This window comes from Sinocyclocheilus grahami, unplaced genomic scaffold (genome assembly GCF_001515645.1).
Source record: "Sinocyclocheilus grahami isolate Dianchi unplaced genomic scaffold, SAMN03320097.WGS_v1.1 scaffold263.1, whole genome shotgun sequence".
In the NCBI taxonomy this organism is placed as follows: Eukaryota; Metazoa; Chordata; class Actinopteri; order Cypriniformes; family Cyprinidae; genus Sinocyclocheilus; species Sinocyclocheilus grahami.
In genome coordinates, this window is record NW_015505442.1 from 433,188 (window position 1) to 447,861 (window position 14,674).

At 35.9% G+C, this 14,674-nt stretch overlaps 2 protein-coding genes across 2 annotated transcripts in view; both read right to left on the minus strand.

Annotated features, from left to right (window-relative positions):
* LOC107599273 (uncharacterized) overlaps window positions 1-572 on the minus strand; it is a 40,636-nt gene extending 40,064 nt beyond the window's left edge. Inside the window, exon 1 of the mRNA XM_016290819.1 lies at window positions 214-572. Coding sequence (XP_016146305.1) covers window positions 214-412 — 199 coding nt within the window. The 5' untranslated portion in view covers window positions 413-572. The remainder of the gene's footprint in view (window positions 1-213) is intronic.
* Window positions 573-4,669: 4,097 nt separating this feature from the next.
* On the minus strand, window positions 4,670-14,422 carry LOC107599242 (vimentin A2-like). Its single transcript, XM_016290778.1, has 9 exons — window positions 13,775-14,422; window positions 11,077-11,137; window positions 8,936-9,031; window positions 7,397-7,558; window positions 6,159-6,284; window positions 5,747-5,967; window positions 5,558-5,601; window positions 5,395-5,480; window positions 4,670-4,998 (listed from the first exon to the last, which is right to left on the minus strand). Exons 1-9 carry the CDS (start codon window positions 14,275-14,277, stop codon window positions 4,957-4,959), a joined length of 1,341 nt encoding a protein of 446 aa, XP_016146264.1. The 5' UTR covers window positions 14,278-14,422; the 3' UTR covers window positions 4,670-4,956.
* Window positions 14,423-14,674: the final 252 nt, after the last annotated feature.

Here is a 14,674-nt window from a genome sequence, read left to right on the forward strand (position 1 = left end):
GAAAAGGGGGAGGGGGGGGGGGGGGGGGGGGGGGGGGGCTCTTCTGGAAGGATGTCATTTGGTTTTGGTTTGATATTTTGGTATTTAATATGGTTAAGAGAGTCATAGGACTCCAAATAGTACTACTTTTGGGGCTAATGTACATAAACAAAACAAGCAGTTTCAGCTTAATATGCTATACTCCACTCCTGACAGAAGCTGACAGAAACTCACCTGTTGCAGAAGCAGGAGTTTGTGGCGTGTGAGCTCTGCAGCTGCCGGTTGTCTTCCGCGCCAGCGGTTGTTTGCTACTTTGCTTTACGATCACACCAGACCCGCTCCGCGTTTTCCCGTCCGGCTCTTTCTGCGGCTCCGAACCCACTTTGACCAACGTGTTGCGAGACCTGGTGAAAGCTGAGGTCACTGAGCCCATCTCTGCCAAACAAAACCTTCAGCTGACTGAACGTCTGCTTTGGAAACACAGTTACACGCTCCATGACTTGGATTCAGGTTCTGTCATTGCTCTCGCGTCCTCATAAAACTCCGACACTAAGCAAACCGTGTCCTCTGAGCGTTCAAAATGCGCTGAACCACCTTCCCCGCATCCGGTTCGGTCTATCCGAGTGTCATTTTGTCAACTAGACACGATGAACACCAGCGGAAATCTCCTGCGCGCTTTCCCGGGAGACGCGCGCGCGGTCGTCACACGCATAAAGTTAGTTAGAAAACACGAGTCTCTGGGGTCGCGAGCGTTGAAAACAAGCGTCTGTAATTAGTCTGTCAAGTGTATCACATTAATGAAATCCGACTCTGGCGAGCTACAAATACATACAATTGCATTCGCAATTAAAATGATATGTAATCATATTTATAAAGGGGGATTCGACATTGGAAAGCGACATTCATGTTTATACACAAACATATAAATATAAAAAAACATATTTTTAATTCATAAATTGAAAACATTTCCAGTGTACAGAAATCATTTTGGTATGAATTGGTTTGTGAATATTCTAAATATTTTAAAACAAAACTGTCACTAGCCTACTTATTACAGTTTATGCTTTTTTACAGTTTTGTTTACAGTTTTGCTTTTACAAAAATGTACTTCTCTGATCTGCATAATCGAGTAATAAGGGCTATAAAAATATATATACAATTCTGTCATCATTTCATGACATAGGAAGTTTCTCTGTTTGCTTTTTAATTCCTGATGCAAAATCCAGCTTGATAGCTGGTTTCTAGCTATAGCCTATACTCTAAGCTGGTCATTATAGGTCCTACTATCCAGTAGCTGGTTAACCAACATTTTCCTAACCAAGTTGACCACCTTAAACTGGTGTGACCAGCTAGTTTGTTGCTGCCCCAAGTTTCACAAACATGTATTTTTAAGCAGTTTTTGAAAACAATTCAAGTTTGCTTTAATTGGCCAGAGGATGCATGAGTATGTTGTCTGAAATAACTGACATTGAACCCTTGATCATGATGCATAAATGTGTGCAAATGAGAGTAAATGAGATTTGATAAATGACAAATGGGAAGATTGTAGAAAATAGCAACTTAAAATTCAGTTTGTCCATCACTCAAAGCAACTTTATGGCTTTGAACGGGAGTGGATGAGCTGTATGGACTACTTTAATGATACTTTTTTTGTCCTTTATAGAGCTTGACAGCCATTCAGTCACTCTTCTCTCCCTGAATTAATAGTAGCATGGACATACTTCAAAAATTCTCATTTTGTATTACACAGAAGAAAGACAATCATATGCATTTGGAATGACACGGGGTAAATGATTTTCACTTCTGTGAGCTATTGCTTTAAAAATGCCAGTGAGTTATGACACCAAACACATGAGCTCTCGGTGTGCTTCCCTGGGAGCCAACAGGAACTTGATCACTCGTGTCCAGGGAGTACAAATCTCCATCACTGGAACAAACAGACAGGAACACACCTCCTGTCCCACATGAACCACTAAGAGAGGACACGGATTTTCCTCACTGAGAGAAGCACCTTGTTTAGAAAAGGTCCATTAAAACTGAGGGTGTATTCACACCTGTCTTGTTTGGTTCGATTGAAGATTCAAGTTCGTTTCCCCCCTTGGTGTGGATCTTTTGGGCAGGTGTGAATACAATCGCACTCGGGTGGCGACCAAACAACCACACCGAGACCCAGCTGCAGTGTTGCCAACTAATTTTCAGGGAAAGTTGCTAAAAAAGAAGGTGATATGTTGCTATAGAAGTTGCTAAATGACGTGGTGATGTCATTGCGCGTTGACGTCATTACGTAATCACAATGCAAAATTGTCACTACATCAAATCTCAGCAAAAATATATCTTTTATATATGTTAATTTAGATTTGTTTGTAAAAATATAAATGCATAATAAAATAAAATATAAATAACTGTATTTTTAAGTGCAACATTGAATAATTGAACACATATTTTTGAACAATTTCAATTTGTTTTTGTTTTGTTTTTAAATTAAGTAATAAACTATAGTGAAAGTACACATTCTGAACAGTTATAGGCTAGTTATAAGCAGTGTATTAGTATTTAGTTAGAATGCTACACTCTAAGACAAGTCTTTAAAAATAGGGCACAATCTACTATGTTAATATGAAGACATTTTCCATATCGATTTTTCACAGGTTTTTTCCCTGCATTTTAAATTACACATTGTATTTTGTGTTTTCGGGTTACAGGGTTACAACGGATAATGGATAATGGATAATGTCCTGGAAAATTACAAGTACCTTTTCTAGATATTTTTCTTACAGTGTACTAACTGATCAACAATCACTGGTACAAGCTACTAACAAGGTGTATCATAAATGAACAATTATTCAACTATTTATTTATTATTATTAAATTGAACAATTGCAAATAGCAGCTAACTTTATTCATGTGATCTGTGTACTGCTAGGCATATTTGGTTTCCTCTTTTTGTGATTATTTAGATGGAAAATGTGCCTTTTATATCGTTTGAGTCACTTATCAAAAGTTGCTAAAAGTTGCCAAATAAATTTTTTAAATAGCTAAATTTATTGCTTTGGTGCTTTTGGAAGAAAAAGTTGCTAGAGTAGTCTGAAAAGTTGCTAAATTTAGCAACAAAATTGCTAAGTTGGCAACACTGCCCAGCTGAAGAGGTAGTCTCGGTCCGGTTCCAAACGAACTCTGGTACGCTTCAGAATTTCTGTCCAATGAATGGATGACCTTAGCAGACTTGTGGTTTTGTTTACAATTTCTTGTTCACTTGCAAAAAGGGCAGTGTGAAAGCGAACCACACCAAAAAATTTAAAATAACATTGTATTTGGTCCGGACCAAATCAAGTGAACTAGCGGATTTTCCTTGTGTGAATACACCCTTAATTTAAGCATGTTTAGCTTAGTTAACGGAAGGCTACCTGCTGCCATCAGAGCAAGTGTGATTATTACTCTGTGTTGACGTCATTTTAGCTGAACAGGAAGACAGGGCGGGACATATCAAGCAGCCCCGCCCCTTTTTAAAATAGCCAATAGCGTTCGTTTATATCACAGCTTGGGCTAGAGCCGTTCAGAGCCGTTGAGCTACGTAAAGTCGCATTTGACAGGGTATGCTAGCCACAATCTCACCCATAATGCTATAAAATATAGCATTTTGTGTAGAATTCAAATAGCTCCGATACATTTTGTGGTCTGCGCCGACTTGCGCATGTGATCCGCTCCGTGCTATCGTGTCTCTGGACCGGAGCAGAGTGTGTGTGCGGTGCGGTGGTTAGCGTGACACAGCGCGAAACCAGACTTCTTTTTTTCCTCAATGGAAAGCATATTTACACTGTTTGAATCGTTCCCTGTCCCCTATATAGTGCACTACGTGCCATTCACTGTACAGAAAATACTAATTCTGTGGACAAGTGACCGATTTCAGCCGCGGCTTCAGCGTCTATTTTATAGTGTAGGGGGCGGGGCTTCGGATTCTAGAGAGCATTTGATTGGACAGAAAGTTTGATGAGAAGCTGAAGTACGATGTGACGTCAAAAACATCGTTGAGCCGTTTTGGCGGAAGTGACGAACTGCAAGCTTTGAATGCTTATATCTTCTAAATGTGAATTTTGTCACTGTTTTGGAGCGCACTGCCTTATAGACTAACATATTGATACTAACACCCAAAAAACTTTAATTTTGATTTCATGGGGACTTTAAACTTGAGGATGCGCCTATTTTCTGGTCCACAAGATGGCAATGATGGACTTCAAACCCAAGACCAGTTCCAAGACCAGGAACAGAGTATTAAAAGACTGTATACTGTATATATATATATATATATATATATATATATATATATATATATATATATATATATATATATATATATAATTCTCTACTAATTCACACAATTATTTTTCACCTCAAAACTTTATTTTTTTTTCTCACTAATCCAATATACTGAGGCATTTATACAGGAGTCCTGTTGGAATTTATTTTGAACCAATCCATGAGCCAGAATCAATTAAAAATCCGCTAAAAATGGAATCATGTAAAAAAAAATTCTGGATTTTTGTAATTAAGGCTTTTAAAAATGTATTTGTTTTTAGCAAATTAACCATAATAATAATAATAATACTAACAATAGCCCATGGAAGAACATTTAGACAAAGAATGAGGTTCTTTATGAATACAAACTCTTCTTTGATTGTTTTTATTGGAGCATTTTGCTTAAGCAAAATTATGTTGTCTCAAAAAAGCTATGTGGAAAATAAATGCAGGTTCAAACAATAAAAAGGTTCACAGTACGCTAAATGTCTGTTTCTGTGCTTGTGTGCTATCTCTACACTTCCTCTACAGGCTCAAACACTTGTAAGGCATCTTTCTGGCAGATAGAAAAAATAGGCAGATACTTTGAAGCAGGTTATTGCGGGTTGCTCATATAGTTGGGATACAGAAAGGTGCTGCATTTGGTTGCTTGCAGTGGATGACAGCAGTAGAAGAATTCCTTCATCACTCTAGGTCATCGTGGTTCTGAGTGGACTCATTGATCACCTTAATGGAAGAGAAGAGTGGAAGTGTTCATGAGAGACCCAAATGAAATCACTGACTTGCGATTAGATTTCAGGTTCATTATAGAACTTTAAGTTCACAAAATGTAATATTGTAAATGAGAGAAATTAACAGAGATAAATGTGAATTATTAAATAAAAATAAATGAATTACAAAACATGGGGGAAGTGATTAATTTTCACTAAAATAATGAAAGAATAATAATAATAATAATGTCAAAATGCAAAAACTTAATCCTATCATATACTTAATTTTTAGTGTATTTTAATATATTTTATTTCATTTCACTAACCAGGCCTTGTTTTTGTGAGATACACCCAGTAAGCACTTTTCACTTAAGCATAAGAAGTGATATACTGTGATAAGTTACACACATACCTGTCCATCTCTGGTCTCGATGGTCTTAATAAGAACTTTCTTAGTAAATGTACTTTCAATAGCTGGCTTCGACTCAAGCATAGTTTCTGTAAAAACACAATTAAACTGCTCAAACAGTTTTATATGTTTCATTATGATTTGTATTGGTGAACTGATGTCTTACCTCTCAGATTGAAGGAGGAGAAGTTTGGAAGAGGGGTTGCAATTCTACATCCAAAAGAATTAAGTGTAATATTATTTTATAAAACATAATATGTGTTGTTTCGACCTGAAATAAACCATGTCCATAAAACGGCAGCATTTCACTAAAGTAATCAAGCACTAATGCACTGAAAGAGGTTGAAGTGTTCACCTGCTCTCCTCCCCCTCCAAAAGTTTCCTGTAGGTGGCGATCTCGATGTCCAGGGCCATCTTGACATTGAGCAGATCCTGATACTCACGCAGATGTTTGGCCATCTCGTCCTTCATGTTCCGTGTGTCCTCCTCCAGCTGAACGATTTTATCCTGGGAACTCGATGACTCCATCGCAAAGTTCTCCTCCATCTCCCTCATCTGACGCTCCAGAGACTCATTCTGCATAAAATAAAAAAAATAAAATAAAAACATTTTTGTTTGAAGAGAAATAATAACCTGTGTGGTTTAACGGCACAGGCATTTGGAGAAAACTCTATGACCCCCTTGAGTACTGAGGTTTGTTGTTACAGTCACAGTCATCACATTTCTGGCCAAAGAATAAGTCTAACGGGCAAATGCAAGATGCTTACTGTTCCCTTGAGCGCGTCCACCTCGCAAGTGAGCACCTGCACCTGACGTCTGTAATCATTGGACTCCTGCTTGGCCAATCGCAGAGCTTCATTACTCTTGTTAGCCGCTTCCGTCAGGTCAGCAAACTGACAGTGAAGGAAGACACACATTAGCAAAGGTAGGAAGAGGTTGTAAACAGAAGAAAAACTTAAACGCAAGGTAAAAAAGATTAAAAATAAAAGTGATTTTAGGAACTACACTGTAAAAAATTACTGTGAATTTAACGGTAAAAGACTGTAAAAATGCTACAGTAAAAACCTGTTAAATGGTTAACGGTAAATTCCCCTACTATATACAGTGAAAAACTGTATTGGACATTACATGTATTGGACATTAATTTTACGGTAGTATACCGTATTTGGAAGTGAAAAAGATAGTATAATTTACAGTGAATAACCGTAAATTGACATTCCCAGAATTCCCTGCGTTACATTTCAAATTTGATGTTTTTTGTTGAAATAACTATGTTTCTTCTTAGTTTTTTCTTATCAGTTTTGTATATTAGGGTTGTGTGTTACACCTAATGTTGTTAAATGCATGTTTATTGCATTATTTCAGTTTCATGTGTGTTACCATGATGGTGTTTGGTGTTTGTGTGAATGACACTGTGCACCTTCTACATATGTTATTATTTAAAAGCTGCTTGTGATGGGCTTTGGTTCATCATGTGACTTTCTCATCACCACCTGCATTTGGTGGTTATCAGTGTATTACAAAGGTACAAAACGATTTCAGTACTTCAATAGGTTGGTATATAATAAAATTTTATCAGTTAATGAAATTACGGTATTTAACTAAATTTAAGTTAAAACCTAAAACGTTGCTACCATATTTTTTACAGTAAAATTCCGGCAACCACAGCTGCCGTTTTTTTACCATAAATTTACGGATTTTTTTTTACAGTGTGGTTATTTCATACTTTTAACTCTCATTATTTCATCCCTCACATGAGAGTTAAAAGCAGAAGCTAAAATTCCGGCAACCACAGCTGCCGTTTTTTTACCGTAAATTTACGGATTTTTTTTTACAGTGTGGTTATTTCATACTTTTAACTCTCATTATTTCATCCCTCACATGAGAGTTAAAAGCAGAAGGAGCTCATCTGAAAATTACGACTTTTAGGAGCAAGATAGAGATAGCAAAATATTAATGTTGGTAAACAGAGGAAAGCCCTGGTGAAAAGGCTCATGTTAAATACCTTGGATTTGTACCAATCCTCTGACTCCTGGATGTTTTTGGTTGCCAGGTTCTCGTACTGCAGTCGGACGTCTCTCAGAGCAGCTGTCAGATCAGGTTTGGCCATGTCCATATCCACCTGCACCTGCTGGCCCTGGATCTGTGCCTGCAGCTCAGTCAGCTCCTACAGACCGACAGAGAGACTCCTGTCTAGTGCTTTCTGAATAGCACCTGCCATATCTCTTTTTTTCTTGTGTTGTGATCATACAAATAGAGCTAAATACTGACATTTTTAATGCTAGGGTGTTGCGTACGGTTGCCAGGATGTTTCAGTTTAAGCAGCACAGATGGTTTTGTCATTTGGTACCATTTATGTTTCTGACTGCTCCTTCAAACATAGTCAGTTTGTTGTTTATTATTTACCTCTGGAATTTACATTTGTATGACAAGTATGAACCATTTAAATTAATATATATAAACAGTTACTTTTTAGTACGCAATGATCTCCAAGAAAAAAAAAAGTGCTCCATCCTGAGGTTTGAATGTGGAGACGGAAAAGATCCTTGAACTTTTTGTTAGGAACATAAATTATATGATAATAAATTATAATAATTTATTCATTTATAATAAATAAATTAATAATGTACTTTATTATAATATTAATATTAATTATTTTTATATACATAATAAAGTTTTATGTTTGCAAATTAGACATGATTTTATACCTACACTTGTAATTAAATTAATAATCAAATTAATAATTTTATTATAATAATAATACTAATTAAATAATTTTTATATTATATACATAATACAGTTTCATGGTTGCAAATTAGACAAAGACAATTATGAATATTTTACACTTATAAATATTAAATTAATAATAACAATTATTATTAATTTTATTATAATAATTGTAATTAAGTAATTTTATATATACACAATGCAGTGAGTGCAAATTAGGTGAAGAAAATTACACTTAAATTTATAAAGATTAAAATAATATTTTTAATTTTATTATAATAATTGTAAATGCAAGTAATTTATATATACTTAATACAGATTTATGATTACAAATCAGACAAATATAATTGTGAATATGTTACACCATTTTACACTTCATAATAAAATTGATAATAATTATTACTATATTATGATATTTTATTTAATTAATTTACATGATACAGTTTTACGATTGCAAATTAGACAAAGAAACCTGTGAAAATTGTACGCAATTTTACACAATATTTAATAAATATTTTTGAAATCATAAAAATGTCATTCAATTCAATGGCTAAATTGACATTTTCTTAAAGTGCAAAAAAGGTTACAAAAAGGTTTTTCCATGTCATGTAAATATCTTAAACAGATTGATTTCCAACCCTTAATGTACATTTTGTTAACACTTCTGTTAACTGACCATGCAGATTTAGTTAATGGTCTTGAAATCACTAGTTGAGAGTGTGGTGGTGGTGGTAATTAGATGCATTTATCTGTCATTAAATGCCTTTTAAAGCAGAATTTTGTTTCAGGAAATGAAAGCTGTAGCAGTGTATCTCACTTCATCATGGAGCTTTTTCAGGAAGACGAGCTCGTCCTGAAGAGACTCCACCTTCCTTTCCAGATCCACTCGAGCAAGAGCAGCATTATCCACATCCTACACAACATTAACAACATTATATTACACAGCACTGCTGTACTGAGCACAGATGCACAGAAAGTACACTGTGAAGAGGGCTTTGTATTTTTAATGAGTATCTGGGCCGGGCACGATGCCCTGCAGTCTGTGTGGCACCATTCGGATGTCTGCTGACAGGACTACCACAGCCCGCATTAAAACCATGAATAAACAGAGGCTTTAACACTCGCACTGATTTTATGCTTGACACATGCTATCTCTCTCACACACACACACATATCCAGACATTCCTGCCCTTGGCAACCAGTTCAGTCACAACAGTTTGCTTTGTCAGGGTCTGCTGGTCTGCTGGAAGAGCAATCAGCAGCGGTGGAGATTTCCCCAGCACTAATGCCAGAGACAAAGACATTCAGCTCCGAGCCCGACATGCCACACTGAGCCGTTCTTCCAAACAGACCCAAACCAGAACCTTTAGCGTAATAGTTCCCAATTTAAATAGAGAAATATACTGTAGCTGCAAGCAGCGATTAGTTTGGTCATAGCACCCCCTTTGGTGATTTTAGGAAATTTAGTCCAATGATTATGAATAGATTCATCATTATTTGAAACTTCATAAATTTCTGTTTACCATTAGAAAGCTTAGGGTCGATACGATTTTTTATTTTTGATAGAAGTCTCTTATGCTCACCAAGGCTGCATTTATTTGGTAAAAAATGCAGTTAAAAGAGGAATTGTAACGGGGCTGACGAGACGTGAGGATCCATCTGTAAGCTTTTATTAAAGAGACGTGGTATAACAGGCAGGGTCGAACAATGGCAAACAGGTATATGGCGGGCAATAACACAAGAATAGTCCTAGGGCTAGCGTAGGTCACCGATCAGCAGACAGAATCACAGGGGCGAGACGAGAGGGAGAAATCCAGGAAAACAGGCAAAGATCAGAAACCGCAAAAACAGGCAAGGCAAAACAAGGAAAACACGGAGACTCGGAAAGGGGTACAGGCTAAACAATACTCAGCAGAGAAAGGTGGTTAGAGTGGGTGTTATATAGTGAGTGAGGTGATTAGAAACAGCTGTGTGCAATGAGTGCAATCAGTGCAGTGTGCAAATCGTGCAAAGAATGATGGGATATGTAGTCTGGGGTGCTATGCAACAGTTTGTGTTGTGTGAGAGTCAATGTAATGGAAAGGGTGACCTCTGGTGGTGAATAAACGGAAGTCCATGGACCGAATTTGTGACAGGAATATTGTGAAATGTTATTACAATTTAAATTAACTGTTTCCTATTTGAATATATTTTAAAATGTAATTTATTCCTGTGATGGCAAAGCTGAATTTTCAGCATCATTACTCCAGTCTTCAGTGTCACATGATCCTTCAGAAATCATTCAAATATGGCGATTTGCTGCTCAAGAAACATTTATTAATTTTAAATATTTTTGTGGAAACCATGATATACTTTGTTCTGGGTTCTTTGATGAATTGAAATGTCAAAAGAACAGCATTTATTTGAAACAGAAGTTTTGTAACATTATAAATGTATTTACTGACACTTTTGATCAACTCAATGCTTCCTTGTTGAATAAAAGTATCAATTTCTTAAAAAAAAAAAAAAAAAGTTGGCCACAAACTTCTGACGTGTTCTGATCATTATTCTAAAAATATGCAAGTTCACTTCTACTGCATATCTCTGTGAGCTAAATCATCCACCCAGATGCACAATGTTACACAATGTTATCAATTCATCTCCTCTTACGTTACTCAGATTTTTACATCTACATCCTGAAAACTGACTCCACCCAAGGGTTAAGTGTTGCAACAAGTATTACCATACCTCTGAAACTGTTAACAGCAGTTGCAATACCATCTTTAACGGATTGCATCAGCAAAGGCCTCATGAAATAATTCCCTGCAAACAGTTGCTGTTTTTTATGCCTGGTCCATCAAATAGAATGATTGACTCTAGTAGTTCTTATTATAAAACAAATACTGCAGATTTGTTAAACACTGCCATTTGAAATAAATTAAGGTTATATGTTTCGTTTTAAACATGACCGTGTTTTACCTGTCTGTAACTCCTCATGTTGTTCTCTGCATCTTCTCGCTGAAGAATCTCATCCTGCAGTCTGGAAATGACAGACGTCAATAAAAAACAGTTTAGTTTCAAATATTTTCCAATGCAAAATATAGTTTGATGCTTTAAAATCAGATTCACTCAGCATTGTTGATTTATTCATTATTGCACAACTTGTGTGAAATGATTTCACTGCATTAGGTCACAAATAATAAAAAATGGCATGTGCAAACAAATTACGCTAGAGCTGATGCCTGACATCCACAAAGTTTCCAAATATGTTTTGTCCTCATTCTGCACAGGGTGCAACAAGGCTAAAGGCCCCCGAAGTTAAAGTGACTATTGATTTTATATTTTCCAAAACACTAAAAAGCAAACACCACCACAGCACTTAACTAAACACTGCTCTGTCACTATGCACTGCACAGTTATCCTGACGCATGAGGTCACTGTGTGCATTTACAAAATAATAACTGAGGTCAATTAATTGATATTTAATCACTTTTAAATGTTGATTTGTTGAAAAGTATTGGATGGTGGTTTATATGCAAAATGTAGTTTTTTATTATTTTGAATGAGAATTTCCTTCATTTGAAATAAAAAAAAATGCTATCTCAAAAGTATTTGCATATAATGAGAAATTTTGCAAGATCACGGTTGCATGAAATAAAAGAAAAAATATATATTTTAATCAAAACAGCTTCCTGTTATTATTTTATCGCCATCGTTATTCAATAAAAGGGACGTTTTTCTTAATCTTCATACACTTTGCCCCCAAAACAAGTACTTTCTGCTTAAAATGTTTCTTTATTAAACTTCTTTTTTGTGAAATGTTTTAATTAAAGTGTTTATATTTAACATACTGCAGATAATGTTTGATATTCAATATGATCTAATACAATGCATCCATAATTTAACACACCCAAAAGAGAACGTTCTTAAAACGTTCTGATAAGGTTCTCTCAAAGTTATGAATGTTCTTCCAGTGACGGTAATAAAACTTTCATTTAACATTATCTGGTCTTTAATAATGTTCTCAAAATGTTAGCAGAAAAACTTTATATATAGTCTACATAGTTTTGTAATTCTTCATAGTTTCTGAAACGTTTTAGTTGTTGCTCATCTAACAGTTTTTTTAATGTAACAAGGCTACCTGATTCAGAACGTTAACATTCAAAATGTTACTTTCCTATAATGTTTGAAAAATGGAATGTGTTTTTTTTTACTGTACTTTTTAAACATTTACTGAAAATACTGAGAAATATTGTTTTCATAACTTAATGGGAATGTTAAAAAAACATTCTTAGATCATATTTTTGTTAGCTGGAACTGTATGGCAAGGCTCTCTCAAAGTTATTAACAAATGTTCTTCCAGTAACGTTAACAGAACGTTCACTCAAAATGTTAACACAAAAACTTTACTTTGTCTAGAACGTTTTCCTCTAACATCTTTTTTTTAGTAACATTCCCATAATGTTTTAACGTTCGCATAACGAAGAAAACTCAACGTAGTTCATAAACTCAACAAATAACTCAATATCCCTTACGAAAAAGAAGTTTATTCAAGTGTGCTATTAGTATACTTCTTTTAAACTAAAAAATAGGAAAGTATACTTTCAGTCTAATTTGATGTACTTCTCAGACATGGGCTTTATGTACTTCTCAGAAATATACTTAAAATGACATTTAAGTATACTTGACTTATACTTAGAAAAAGTCTAAATATATTTGAGCTATACTTGTGCTCTGAGAACGTTTTCATTGTTATACGGTAGGTGGCGCTATTACACATCTTCTGTAGAGAATTTCCACACAAAAAAAAACACAAGCGAAGAAGAAACCGAAACAACAGATGCTTCCACACGTATTCTAACACCATAATCAGACATAAAACAGCATCAAAACTGTGTAACCTTATGGAATAAAATGTCGACCCATGAAGAGGTAATAATAACTGTCAGGCTTTGGAGTGTTGATCGACTTCATCTATGTTTTGATTATCATTCTGAATCCAATTCATAGTCTTTTTTCAGCTTGATTTCTTTTCTTATTTATTTATTTATAAAACTTACCCACGTTCAAGTGTTTTAAAATAGAATGCATGAAGCTAGAATAATTTTTTTTGTTTACAAGCAGATACCCTGTTCTTTCTTTTGATGTTTTGTATGTTCAGATATTCATATAACAAAATATATACAAATTAATACCTAAATAAGGACGTAGTAGTATGATGTAAAGTTCACTTAAAGAAAACTTACGAGCATACTTGCAGTATAAAACTACTAAACTAGTAGTTTACTGAGACTATACTTCAAAGTGTACTAAAAATGCTACTACAAGTATTTAATTAGTAAACTATCAGTATACCTATAAGTTCACTTTTAGTATAGTTGGAGTACAAGCTAAAAACATAGATGTAAACTAGTTGTGTACTCAACGTTTACTACTGTTATACTTAAAGTATACTTTTATATAGTAGAAAGTGGGCCAATTTTGTCCCAAGGAGTATTGAAATAGTACACTTACAAGTATACTACAAGTACACTGATATTTGTATACTTGCTACATAAAGTATACTTTAAAATATACGTGAACTTTACTTAAGTATACTTAATAAAATAAACTTGAAGTATACTACTTTTTGGTAAGGGATGTAAGAAAACATATTTTTAGAACATATTTTTGTCACTTCTCTCTGAGTCGCTCTAAATCTTCTGCCAGGTTGTCTTGCGTCACTTCCACGCGTGCTTTCTCCGTGGTGAGCTGGTCCACCTGTCTCCTCAGGTCGTGCATCTCCTCCTCATACAGATCCGTGATGCGCGACGATCTCTGGCCCCTCAGCTGCTCCAGCTCCGCGCACAGGATCTTGTTCTGCTGCTCCAGGAAACGCACCTTCTCGATGTAACTTGCGAAGCGGTCGTTCAGCGACTGCATCTGCGCCTTTTCATTCAGCCGGTTCGCCTTGAATTCCGTGTTTAAGGCGTCCGAGAGGTTAAAGTCCAGAATCTCAGAGGTCAGTCGTGGCATCGCCGCGCTGCTTCGGACTCTGGAGCTCTTCGACGCGTAAATGACCGGAGCCGAGGAGACGCCGAAAGACACCCGCGAGCGCACGGAGCTGGAGCTCTGGCGGCTGGAGAACGCGCTGCTCCGGCTCACATCTCCAAATCGCTTTCTGTAGGAGGAGGTGGACATCGTGAACTTTAGAAGTTGTTGCTCTGCGCACAGTTACTCTCTTCAGGAACTGTCCCAACCAGGGAGCGATAGCCTGAGAGGAAGCATCATTTATAGTCAACTCATTATGCAAATCACATAAGGGTGCTGGAGGATTTGAGCGACACTAGCGGAACCCTGTTGAGGCTGAGAGAGTTTCTAGAGTTATTTTAATGCTCTCCTCCTACTGAGGAAAGAAACTAATGGAATTAAGCGCGGAAAGAATTGACATGCCCTTTTTAATGTAATGGCATTTTGAAATTTGATAGACTTGAAACTACCACTTATTTCACTAAAGCCAAACATGCATTTATTTGTTTGTTACCCAAATATTTGTTTCGTGTTGCATTATTTATTTTTCAATCGTTATTAATAGAAT

Coding starts and splice junctions, on each gene's coding strand:
- LOC107599242 (XM_016290778.1), bottom strand. CDS start 14,277: ATGTCCACCTCCTCCTACAGAAAGCGATTTGGAGATGTGAGCCGGAGC. Junction 9,032..11,076: donor ACATGAGGAGTTACAGACAG/GTAAAACACGGT, acceptor AATGTTGTGTAG/GATGTGGATAATGCTGCTCT. Junction 5,602..5,746: donor TTGGAGGGGGAGGAGAGCAG/GTGAACACTTCA, acceptor TTTTGGATGTAG/AATTGCAACCCCTCTTCCAA.